The sequence below is a fragment of the Pogoniulus pusillus genome, chromosome 39, assembly GCF_015220805.1.
Source record: "Pogoniulus pusillus isolate bPogPus1 chromosome 39, bPogPus1.pri, whole genome shotgun sequence".
NCBI lineage: Eukaryota > Metazoa > Chordata > Aves > Piciformes > Lybiidae > Pogoniulus > Pogoniulus pusillus.
This window is the reverse complement of record NC_087302.1, coordinates 4,292,887-4,304,812: the sequence shown is the minus strand read 5'-3', so window position 1 is coordinate 4,304,812 and position 11,926 is coordinate 4,292,887. Positions and strand designations below refer to the sequence as shown.

The following is an 11,926-nucleotide window of genomic DNA, read 5'->3' as shown; positions in this document are numbered from 1 at the left end:
CAGAGGGCAGGCTCTGAGGATAGAGAGATGCACGGGAATGGGCTTGGGGGATGATTGGGCTGAACGCAGGAGCGCTGAGGGCAGGCTCTGAGGCTGGAGGGTTGCCCGGGGATGGGGGCAGGGGGCAGGCAGGGGCGGATCCCTCCGCTGCGAACTACAGGTCCCGGCAGCCTCGCTGCAAGCGGCGGTTCCGCCGCTGCCTCCACCTGACCCTCACATGACCGCGGTGGAGCCGGGGCCGGAGCCGGGGCCGGGATGGGGCAGCGCGATCGGATGTTCAAAGTGCTGGTGGTAGGAGATGCCACGGTGGGGAAAACCTCGCTGGTGCAGCGGTACGCGAACGACAGCTTCAACCGGCACTACAAGTCCACGGTGGGAGGTGAGCGGAGCTCGGCGGCGGGGAGGCAGGGAGGGAGCGGGGCGGTGCAGGCATCCCGGGGAGCTCGGGGTCCAGGATTGCTCTGAGTCCCAGGGAGCCAGGCAGCCCGGATTTCTCCGTATCCCGGGAAGTCCGGAGAGGCAGCACTGCCGGGATGTTCCCTGCTCTGCTTTGCAAACCGAGCACTGCCCGTGCCGGGCTGGGCTGGGCTTTATCTTCTCCTCCGAAAGCCAGCGAGGTCCTTGCTCAGCTCCAAATACCGCTGGGACTAATGAATGCTGCATTTATTCATATCGAGGTTATTGCTATTGCATTTAATACTATTGCACTTATTATTGTTGCATTTAATAGTGCTGCGTTTGTTATTATTGCACTTATTCGTGCACTTATTGCACTGAATGCATTTGTTAGTGTTGCATTCATTGCTTTTGCAGTTGTTATTATTGCACTGAATGCATTTGCTATTATGCATTCATTGCTATTGCAGTTGTTATTATTGCACTGAATGCATTTGCTCTTATTGCATTCATTGCTATTGCAGTTGTTATTATTGCACTGAATGCATTTGCTCTTATTGCATTCATTACTATTGCAGTTGTTATTATTGCACTGAATGCATTTGCTATTATGCATTTATTGCTACTGCATTTGTTGTTATTGCACTTAATGCATTTGCTCTTATTGCATTTATCACTAATGCAGTTATTATTATTGCACTTAATGCATTTGCTCTTATTGCATTCATTACTATTGCAGTTGTTATTATTGCACGTAATGCATTTGCTCTTATTGCATTCATTACTATTGCAGTTGTTATTATTGCACTTAATCCATTTGCTCTTATTACATTTATCACTAATGCAGTTATTATTATTGCACTTAATGCATTTGCTCTTATTGCATTCATTACTATTGCAGTTGTTATTATTGCACTTAATGCATTTGCTGTTATGCATTTATTGCTATTGCATTTGTTATTGCACTTAATGCATTTCTTACTATTGCAGATGTTATTATTGCACTTAATTCATTTGCTCTTATTGCATTTATTACTAATGCAGCTATTATTATTGCACTTAATGCATTTGCTCTTATTGCATTCATTACTACTGCAGTTGTTATTATTGCACTTAATGCATTTGCTGTTATGCATTTATTGCTATTGCATTTGTTATTGCACTTAATGCATTTATTGCTATTGCAGTTGTTATTATTGCACTTAATGCATTTGCTCTTATTGCATTTTTCACCAATGCAGTTATTATTGTTACATTTAATGCATTTGTTATTATTGCATTCATTACTATTGCATTTGTTATTATTGCACTTAATGCATTTGCTATTATGCATTTATTGCTATTGCAGTTGTTATTATTGCACTTAATGCATTTGCTATTACTGCATTTATTGCTATTGCAGTTGTTATTATTGCACTTAATGCATTTGCTATTAATGCATTTATTACTATCCCAGTTGTTATTATTGCACTTAATGCATTTGCTACTGCATTCATTGCTATTGCATTTGTTATTACTGCACTTCATGCATTTCCTGTTATTACATTTGATATTGCACTTAATGCATTTGCTATTACTGCATTTATTACTATTGCATTTCTTATTAGCTCATTTGTTCCTATTGCACTTAATGCATTCGTTATCATTAAGCACCCCTTGCTCACAGGCTCTGGTGGGAAAGTCTCTTCCTCTTCTTCCTTCCATCCTCCCTCATCTCCTTTAGTCTGGAGAGCAGGAGGCTGAGGGAAGACTTCCTTGCTCTCTACAGCTCCCTGAGAGGAGGTTGTGTCAGGTAGTGTCAGGTGATAGAAGGAGAGGCAATGGCCTGAAATTAGGCCAGGGGAGGTCTAGGTTAGATATCAGGACCAATTTTTTTTGCTGCAAGAGTGGCCAGGGATTGGCACAGGCTGCCCAGGGAGGTGGTAGTGGAGTCCCCATCCCTATAGGTGTTCAAGTAAGGTGTGGCCATGGCACCTAGGGACACAGTTTAGTGGGCATGGTGGTGTTGGGTTGATGGTTGGACTGGATGACCTTAGAGGGCTTTTCCAACCAAAACAACTCCATCACTCTGTGACTCCTGCTTTATCTGCTGGCATTTTGTGTGCTGGGGGCATCCTCTCTGCAGGCAGTAGGGTGGGCAGTGTGTGGCACCCCTGGGTTGAGCACTTTTCTGTGGTGCAGGAGAGGGCTCAGCTCTCGCCCACCCTCCCGTGCTGCGTTTGGTCATGCTGGTGTTGGGGATGGTCCAGGACAAACTGCCCTGGCTGGGAGAGCAGCTGCTGGGTTGGCCTGGGAACTGGTGAGAGGCTGCAGAGGAATAAATCCCATGGTGCAAATGGTCCTGACCAGGGTTCCTTTCTTTTTGGGGGGGGCTCTGCAGTGGATTTTGCTCTGAAGGTGGTCCAGTGGTCGGAGTCAGAGACAGTGCGGCTTCAGCTCTGGGACATTGCAGGTATGTTCCCAGGGACCAGCAAGCTCAGGAGAAAGCTCTCAGTGGCTTAGCTTTTCCCTTTCACTTTCCCCTCTCCCTTTCTCCTTTTTCCCCTTTCCTCCTTCTCCTGGTTCATTCATCCAGCTGGACACAACCTCTCAGCTCTGAGTCTTCTGCTAAGACCTCATTTTCTGGCAGGACCCCCAGGAATGCTGATTGCTGCCTGGAGCAGCTTCGCTGCCCACACACTGCTGTGGCTGCTGGGGTCAGGATTGGGATCTGGCTGCTTAGTGAGCTGCGAGAGCAGAGCCAGCAGATCCCTCAGGGGCAGCCACAGCAAGAATCACAGAATCATGGAGTGGTTTGGGTTGGAAGGGACCTTAAAGTTCATCCAATTCCAAACCCGCTGCCATGGGCAGGGACACCTCCCACTAGCTCAGGCTGCTCAAGGCCTCATCCAGCCTGGTCTTATACACTTCCAGGAGTGAGGCATCCACAGCCTCCCTGGGTAACCTGTTCCAGTGTCTCACCACCCTCATAGCAAAGAACTGCTTCCTAATGTCCAGTCTAAACCTACTCTGCTCTAGTTTCAAACTGCTGCTCCTTGCCCTGGCACCAGAGAGGTGTCTGTTGGGTACCCTCAGGGTGGTGGGGCTGAGTCAGGGGTGGGGCATGCTGCAGTAGATGGTGGTTCATGGGCTGGGGCAGAGTGAGGAGCTGCCATAATGTGCAGGGAACTGTGTTTCCTGAGCCTCCCCAACAGCAGAAGACCAAGGATAGGCCAGTGCTGCAGTGCCTCTAAAATGGCACCTCTGGATCTGGAAGGGTGAGAACAGGGTTGTGGTTTCCTCTGGCCTTGCTCTTCAGACCTGTGTGGCTGGAATCCTGAAACAGAAAAGAGGAAGGAGAAGTTTGCAGCAAGAGGATTGCAGCAAGAGCATGATTTCAGTTTCAGCCCCCAAAAGGCCTTTAAGATTTAGAAAGCAGAGGAGGTTTAGGTTGGAGATTAGGATAAAGTTTTTCACTGTAAGAGTGGTCAGGGGTTGGAACAGGCTGCCCAGGGAGGGGGTGAGGTCCTCATCCCTGGAGGTATTCAAGACAGGTGTGGCCATGGCCCTTTGGGACATGGTTTAGTGGCCCTGGTGGTGCTGGGTTGTTGGTTGGACTCAGTGAGCTGAGAAGCCTCTTCCAACTCAAACAATTCTGCAACTCTCTGATTCTGTTGCTGGGTGTCTGGGTCAAGATTTAGAGCTGCCCAGATTGTTCCAGTTCTGCTGCTGCCTGGCTGAGCTACCCCAGGCAGGACAACATCTCCATGCCCCTATTTCCTCACCAGTCAAGGGGGCGTTGTTGGTGCCGAGGATGTACCAGGAGGAACTTGTTCTTTGTGTGAACAGCTCTGAAAGTGGCCCCTCTGGGGGGGGTCATTTCGTTTTTCCTGTTGATCCTGAAGGACAGGAACGCTTCACCTCCATGACCCGGCTCTACTACAGGGAGGCAGCTGCCTGCATCATCATGTTTGATGTCACCAATGTCAGCACCTTCAGCAACAGCCAGAAGTGGAAGCAGGATTTAGACAGCAAGCTGCTGCTGCCAGATGGGAACCCTGTGCCTTGCCTGCTGCTGGCTAACAAAGTGAGCAGCTCCATTCTTGGCTCTCTGTGTGGGGTGTGTGGAAGGGAAAAGTGGATGGAGAGACCTTGCAAGCCCCAAGCCTTGCCCAGGGTTGTCCCAGAGCTTGTGACCTCTTTAGTCCTTTCTTTACTTCTTGATTTCTTTGTCTAGCAAGGGCTCTGCTCCGTAATTAGACACAGGTAGGACTGAATGTGGGGATAGAATGACAGAAACAGAGAATTGTTCAGCTTGGAAAAAACCTTTGAGATAGGGAACACAGAACTGTTGAGGTTGGAAGAGACCCTGGAGGTCATCAAGCCCAACCACTCTCCCAGAGCTCACGATCCCACCTCTGCTGCTAAGCCACCGTCACTAAACCACATCCCTCAGCACCACATCCCTGTGGCTTTCAAATACCTCCAGGGATGGTGACTCCTCCACCTCCCTGGGCAGCCTGTTCCAGTGCTTGGCAACCCTTTCTGGGAAGAAATTGTTCCCAGTGTCCAGCCTGAACCTCTGCTGGTCCAACCTGAGTCCACTTCCTCTTGTCCTGTCACTTGTTGCATTCGAGAAGAGCCCAACCCCCACCTCACTCCAAGTGAGGGAGTTGCAGAAGGCACTCTACAGCTCCAGGGAGTTGTAGAGGGCAACGAGGTCTCCTCTCAGCCTCCCTTCTGAGGACTAAACAGCCTCATTTCCCCCAGCTGCTCCTCAAAGGGCTTGTGTTCAAGGTCCTTCTCCAGCTTGGTTGCTCTTCTCTGAACACACTCCAGTGCTTCAATGTCCCTCTTGTAGCGAGGAGCCCCAAGCCAAGCCCAGCTGTTAGCTGGCACAAAGGAGATGTTTGACAGCTGCTCTGTCCTTGGCTGCAGTCCCTTGTGCAGGGCTGTTGGAGCTTGAGCTCCGAAGCTCCTGGGTTTAAAAGCTTTGCTTTGCCTTTCTTTCTTTGATCTGTAACTTGCAGTAACCAGGGGAGGTTGTGTGGAACACTGCTGCTGCTTTCTGCTCCAGCTGCCAGAGGGATGTCTCCTGGCTGCAGGAGCAAGTTTCACCCTGTAGATTGGTTGTTGCCTCTTCATCATTTATTTCCCTTTCATTCAGCAACCACCTCTGTGTTCCTCCTGTGCCAGCATTGGCTCAGCAGCTCTTTCCAGGTACAGTTTGAGACTTGCCTGGTTTGAGAGAGCCTAAATCTGGAGATGACTCAAAAACACGATGGGTGGGCAGGAGAGTGGTGAGGTTTAGGAGCATAGAATCATAGAATAGTTTAGGTTGGAAGGGAGCTCAAAGCTCAGCCAGTTCCAACCCCCTGCCATAGGCAGAGACACCTCCCAGTAGAACAGGTTGCTCAAGGCCTCATCCAACCTGGTCCTGAACACCTCCAGGGAGGTTGTGGAGCACAGAAGCACCCAATGTGATCAAAGATCTGTGCTTCTGTGCTCCACAACCTCCCTGGGCAACCTGTGTCAGTGTCTCGCCACCCTCATTGCAAACAACTTCTTCCTAGCATCCAGTTTCAATCTCCCTTCTGCCACTTTAAACCCATTCCTCCTCCTCATCTCATTACAAGCCCTTGTCAGTAGTCCCCATTCTTTCTGTAGGCTCCCTTCAGATCCTGCAAGGCCACTCCAAGGTCTCCTCCAAGCCTTCTCTTCTCCAGGCTGCAGAGCCCAAACTCTCTCAGCCTGTCCTCATAGCAGAGCTGCTCCAGCTTCTCCTCTTCTTCACAAATGTGCTTTCACCTGGCAGCTGCCTTAGGGCAGTTTTGCCTGCAGCAAGGGCATCTATGTGGCTGTACCCACTGAGAGAAGCTGTTATGGGCCAGGCTTTCTCACTGCTTCTTCTTAAGATCCCTTTGGGATCAGGGTGGCTGCATCTGGGACACTTCACCAGTACCTCAGCTCCTTGCTCTCGAGAGGCTGGGCAGATTTGGGATGAGTGACAAAGCTTCCTTGTCCCATGCTGGGTGAACCTCCATTCCCTGCATGCTTGGCTGAGGTGTGTCAGCATCTCAGATGAGATAAATGCTGCTTGCAACATCCCATTAAGAACCTTGCCCTAAGAACTCTCTATATCAGGTTGCAAACTGGGGGATGTGAGGGGCTGAGCTTGCTGCCTGCTGCCATCACACAGGCTGAGGGGGGGAGAGTTCCCCTCCCAGCTTAAAAATTAAAAGGCTAAACTTAACATGACCTGGTTCTTGCTTTACAGTGTGACCTTTCCCCGTGGGCAGTGACAAGAGAAGAAGTGGATCGGTTCAGCAAAGAAAATGGCTTTTCTGGTTGGGTGGAGACATCTGTCAAGGAAAACAAGAACATTAATGAGTCCATGAGGTAGGCACCAGGCTGCTGATACACAGAGTCTTAGATTGCATCAGGTTGGAAGGGACCCTCAAAGCTCATCTTGTCCAGCTCGCTTGCAGAGAGCAGGGATGTCCCCAGCTAGAGCAGGCTGGTTAGGACCCACTGAAATCTGACCTTGGATGCCTCCAGGGATGGAGCTTCAACCACATCTCAGGGCAATCTGTTCCTTTGTTTCACCACTCTCACTGTAGAGAACTTCCTCCTGGTGTCTTAACTAAATCTCCCCCACTCCACTTTCAAACCATTGCCTCTCATCCTATCACTACCCACCCTTGAAAACAGTCCCTGCCCAGCCTCCCTGTAGGTCCCCTTCAGATACTGAAATGCAGCTCTCAGGTCTCCCTGGAGCCTTCTCCAGGCTGAATAACCCAAACTGCCTCAGCCTGTCCCTGCGGGGGAGGTTCTCCAGCCCTCTGCTCATCTTGGTGACCTTTCTCTGGACCAGCTCCAGCAATTCAATGTCCCTCTTGTGTTGGGGGGCTCAGAGCTGGCCACAGCACTCCAGGTGAGGTCTCACCAGAGCAGAGGGGCAGATTCTCATGGCTACTCTTTTGATGCAGCCCAGGATGCATCTAAGAGTTTGTTCCCTCTCTCAGATATGGCCAGCTCTGAGGTGAGGGGAGATGCTGTCAGTAAGTGACAGGCAGCAGCAATCATAACCAGGCAAAGCTCCTGAAGGGAAGCTGAAATCTGAGGAGTCAGAGGTTGGGTTTTTTCCCCCTTGGCTAAGCTCTGACATGCTTTTGGAAAGAGAATTTCTTTGTACAATACCAGAGATGTTTTTTCATCTGCTGGCCTCTAGCAGCAGGTTGGGGTTTCATGTGCAAAGACACCAGAAGTCCTTTTGTGGTGCAGGAGGAGGATTTGTCCTTGTCTCAAAGGTACTAGACTGGGTACTCACACCTGATCTTGAGCAGCTGGTGTCTAGAAGCTGGGTTTTGAGTCCTAAACTAGACCCGAGGTGGCTGCAGGAGGTGCTGTTTGCTACCTGCTTACTGCAGACCCTTCTGTCGTGATGCTGCCGTTAAGGAGCTTCCTTAACCTGATTGCTTAGTCCCTGAAGTGCTGAAGTTTTGTGTCCTTCTAGAAGGAATCTGCTGTTTCATTTTGCACTGCTGAAAAGCTGCCTGGCCCCAGGACTGGCTTAAACCAAAACCAGAAGAAAGCCTAAACCAACTTCCCTGTCTTTGTCTCCTAGAGTCCTGATTGAAAAGATGATGTCCTCATCTACTGGGGATGGAAGCTCCTCTGCCACTGGGAGTGGGGATTATATTAACATCAAAGAGACAGCCCCACCAGGCTGGGCTTGCTGTTAGATGCACTGCCTGCACCACCTGCCTTTGGGGTCCAGCACCAAGCTCCTTTTATTATCATCATTACTTTTCTTCCCCCTGAACTGGTTGTCACTGGGTTTTGAGTTGGGCTTTTTCTGCCATGACCATGAACTGTCTTCTGCTTCGTGCCTCTTTGTTCTCAGCAGAGCATTGCTACAATGACTTGGGAGTGAGGAGTGGAAAGGATGAGAAGGTTCCTCACTCTCCTGGTGTGGTAGCTGCTGGGGGCTCTGCCAGCAGTGCTGCAGCACAGGCCCTGCTCGAGTGCATGGCTTGGATTCATTACTTTTCAACAGTTTGAGCACTTCATCCTCTGGCACAGATGTCAAAGGAATATCTCTAACATTGTTTTGCACCTTTTATTCCCCCTCACCACCTGCACCCACCCTGCACAAAGGCACCAAAGTGTCCTTCAGGTCCAAAGTGTCCTTCAGGTCCACAGACACCTGTGGCTCATGCTGTGCCTGTGGCTTCCCAGTGTGGGACTGCAGCAAAAACTCTTTTACTTCGTGCTCTGGATCTACACATCTTTGACTCCATGTCCTGGAGAGACCTACACAGCTCATCATTGCTACTGACTGTCCTTCAGGTGTGAAGCCAGATGTGGATTGGCAGCATGTCCCAAGGAAGCAGATCTGCAGAGTTAGCAGTGAGAAGCTGAGAGCTGCTGTAGCTCAGTCCTTACTTTTATGTCCAGACTGTGGTGCTCAACAGCACAGCCCTCTGATTTTTGCCCAGTTGCCTTCTGCTCATTCCTTCTCCCTCATCTTCTGTCCAGCACAGAATCACAGAATGCATCAGGTTGCAAGAGACCCTCAAAGCTCATCTTGTCCTGCTCCATCTGCAACTGGAGCAGGCTGGTCAGGGGTCACTGAAATTAAACCTTGGATGTCTCCAGGGATGGAGCCTCAAGCACATCTCTGGGCAATCTGTTCCAGTGTTTCACCACTCTCATTGTGCAGAACTTGCTCCTGATGCCCAACCTAAATCTTCCCTGCTCCAGTCTCAAACCAGTGCCCTCATCCCCACAGGCCCTTCTGAACATCCCCTCCCCAGCCTCCCTCTAGGTCCCCTTCAGATACTGAAATGCTGCTCTGAGGTCACTCTGGAGCTTTCTCTTCATAAGGCTGAACAGCTCCAACTGCCTCAGCCCCTCCAGCCCTCTGATCATCTTCATGGCCTTCTCTGGACCTGCTCCAACTGTTTCATGCCCTTCTTGTGTTGAGGGCCCCAGAGCTGGACAATCTGTCACTTTATTGGGGCACCAAGAGCTGAATGAGGAATAGGTTGTAAACTCCTTTGTGTGGCCACAAGAAGTCCTTTTCACTTGGAGAACACCTTGCATCCTCCCACCTCAATTGGCAGTTGCTGACCAATTGCCTTCCCACAGTTACTCCAGAGGGACTGAGTGGATTTGGTGGCAGGGATGGTGCAGGGAAGGCAGCTCTCTGAAAGCCCACCTGCTGGGTTTAGTGCAGTGAGGGGGAAGCAAAGGAGAAGGCTTCACAGGACAAAAGGGGATGAAGAGAATTGCTCCCCACTTGCCTTTTGCTGTCCTACTTTCCCTAACATCTCTCCAGGTAGTCTATTTTGGGACCAGTTCTTACCAATAACAACAAAGTAGAAGTAAAACTACACAAGAGAGTTATTGGTCTGACGGGTTGGATTTCTGCAGCCTTGTAGGCATCTTCTCTAAGCATGTTCAGCTACAGAATTGTCTGGCCCATGTTTTAGTTAGGGCTTGGACAAGTAATCTTCATAGAATCATCATAGAATGCTTTAGGTTGAAAGGGACCTCAGAGATCATCTACTCCAACCTCCCCTCCATAGGCAGGGACACCTCTCAACTAGACTCAGCTGCTCAAGGCCTCATCCAGCTTGGCCTTGAACACCCCCAAGCAGGAGGCAGCCACAACCTTTCTGAGCAGCCTATTCCAGAGCCTCAGCACCCTCCTACTGAGGAACTTCTTCCTCACTCCACTCTAACCCTGCTCTGCCTCAGCTTCAAACCCTTCCCCCTTGGCCTGTCTCTAGACACCCTCAGGAAAAGTCTCTCTGCAGCTTTCCTGGAGGATCACTTCAGCTATTAGAAGGCAGCTCTGAGGTCCCCCTGGACTCTTCTTCTCTCCAGCCTGGACACCTCCAGCTCCCTCAGCCTGTCCTCATAGCAGAGGTGCTCCAGCCCTTGGATCATCTTTGTGGCCGCCTCTGGGCTTGCTCCAGCAGCTCTGTGTCCTTCTTGTGCTTGGAGGTGAGGTCTCAGCAGAGCAGTGTAAAGGGGAAGAATCAATAAGGTCTTTCCCTTCTGGAGTAGTTTCACTTGAAATCAGGACTGTAAACTGTTTTATCCCAACTTCTGTTGAATCAGGAGTGCTTTCATTTGGCAGAGCACTCCCTCTGTCTGCCTGCCCTTCCTTTACAGACTCTGTGGAGGGGGAAGGTGGTCAGGACAGGAGCTGATTGCTGATTGTTTCCATTCTAAAGAGCTGGAAAGGATTGATGCATAAAGAGTAAGAGGTAGGAAACTGGGACCCAGTGGTTTGAGAGCTAAAGTGCCTGGAATAGGATTCTGCTGTGCAAATATTGCTAAATTTGGGCTTACAGGCACTTAAAAATGCCCTTTTTTTATTGCACTGCTGGAGTCACAGTAGAAATGGGTGAAAGATGGAACAAAATTGACCTATCTTGTTGAATTTTACTACTCACGTGTTAAAAGCACAAGAAAAGCAGTATCTAAATGTATTTTAACTCCATAAGCATTTCCAGGTCTTTAGGGACCATGGGGAGAAGAGTTTAATCCTTTAAAGGATCTCTCCCCAAACCCATTTTGGATTCATCTATTATTTATTGATTTCTCTATCAAAATGTTCTAGCAAAGAGGTCAATCAAGCACCAGCTGTCCTTACAGCTGGAGAAGCTGAGGCATGCAGTGGAACTCTCTGCCCAGGACCAACCAAATGCTCAGGTCAGTGACATTTTGGTCCTGAAAGGTAAAAATGTCCAATTCCTGTTTTATTTCTGGCCCAGCTGCCAGGCTGTGCACCTTGCAGGAAAGCACCTTCATACCTGTTGCATGTCAGTTTGAGAGGTTCATAGGTTCAGAGATTCATAGAATGGGTTGGGTTGGATGATCCCTTGAAGATCATTCAGTTCCAACCCTCCCTGTCATGGGCAGGGTCACCTCCCATGGTTGCTCAAGGTCCCATCCAACCTGGCCTTAAACACCTCCAGCGAGAGGGCATCCAAAAAACTCCCTGGGCAACCTGTTCCAGTGACTCTTTGCTGCCAGAACCCCTCAGTGTGAACCTCTTTTTCCTAAGTGCCTCTCAGAACCAAGCAAAGAGCCAAAGGAAGGTGTGTGAAGGTTTTTCATTTGTTACACATCATTTCTCCTCTGCCCAGTGGTTTCCGGCACCGCTGTGTGCCTCAGAGGGTTTATTTTTCCACGCTGCTTGTTAACATCTTTGTAGGCAACAGCAGGCAAGTGTCAAAACCAAGCCTGCACAACAGCAACAGTCGTTTGCTTGAGATGGGTATAAAAAGAACCCCAAGCAGACAGGAAAGCAGTTTTGCTGTGCAGGTGTCTGTGTGTCTTTTCTCAGGGCTCGCTGTGCGGCACACAAGGCGCTTCAAAAAGGAAAACCAAATCCAAACCATAGCAGAAGAAGAAACTCAACCAAAACTCTTTTGGTTCAGTCCTGTAAAACTGAACTGGAAAAGAGGAGATTTAGGCTGGAGATGAGGAAGAAATTCTTTACAGTGAGGGTGGGAAGACACTGGCACAGGTT

The 11,926-nt window shown here is 49.5% G+C and overlaps 1 protein-coding gene across 2 annotated transcripts; it reads left to right on the top strand.

The window, feature by feature from the left end:
* Window positions 1–240: 240 nt before the first annotated feature.
* RAB29 (RAB29, member RAS oncogene family) lies at window positions 241–11,926 on the top strand. 2 transcript variants are annotated; one of them, XR_010308824.1, is made up of 6 exons: window positions 241–379; window positions 2,777–2,848; window positions 4,281–4,462; window positions 6,653–6,774; window positions 8,003–10,655; window positions 11,012–11,926. XR_010308824.1 is itself a non-coding variant. In XM_064173785.1 (5 exons), the coding sequence occupies exons 1-5, from the start codon at window positions 256–258 to the stop codon at window positions 8,118–8,120; spliced, it is 618 nt and encodes a 205-aa protein (XP_064029855.1). In that variant the 5' UTR covers window positions 241–255; the 3' UTR covers window positions 8,121–11,926. The 2 variants fall into 2 exon arrangements, 1 of the variants encoding a protein (XP_064029855.1); XM_064173785.1 differs by having other exon boundaries at window positions 8,003–11,926.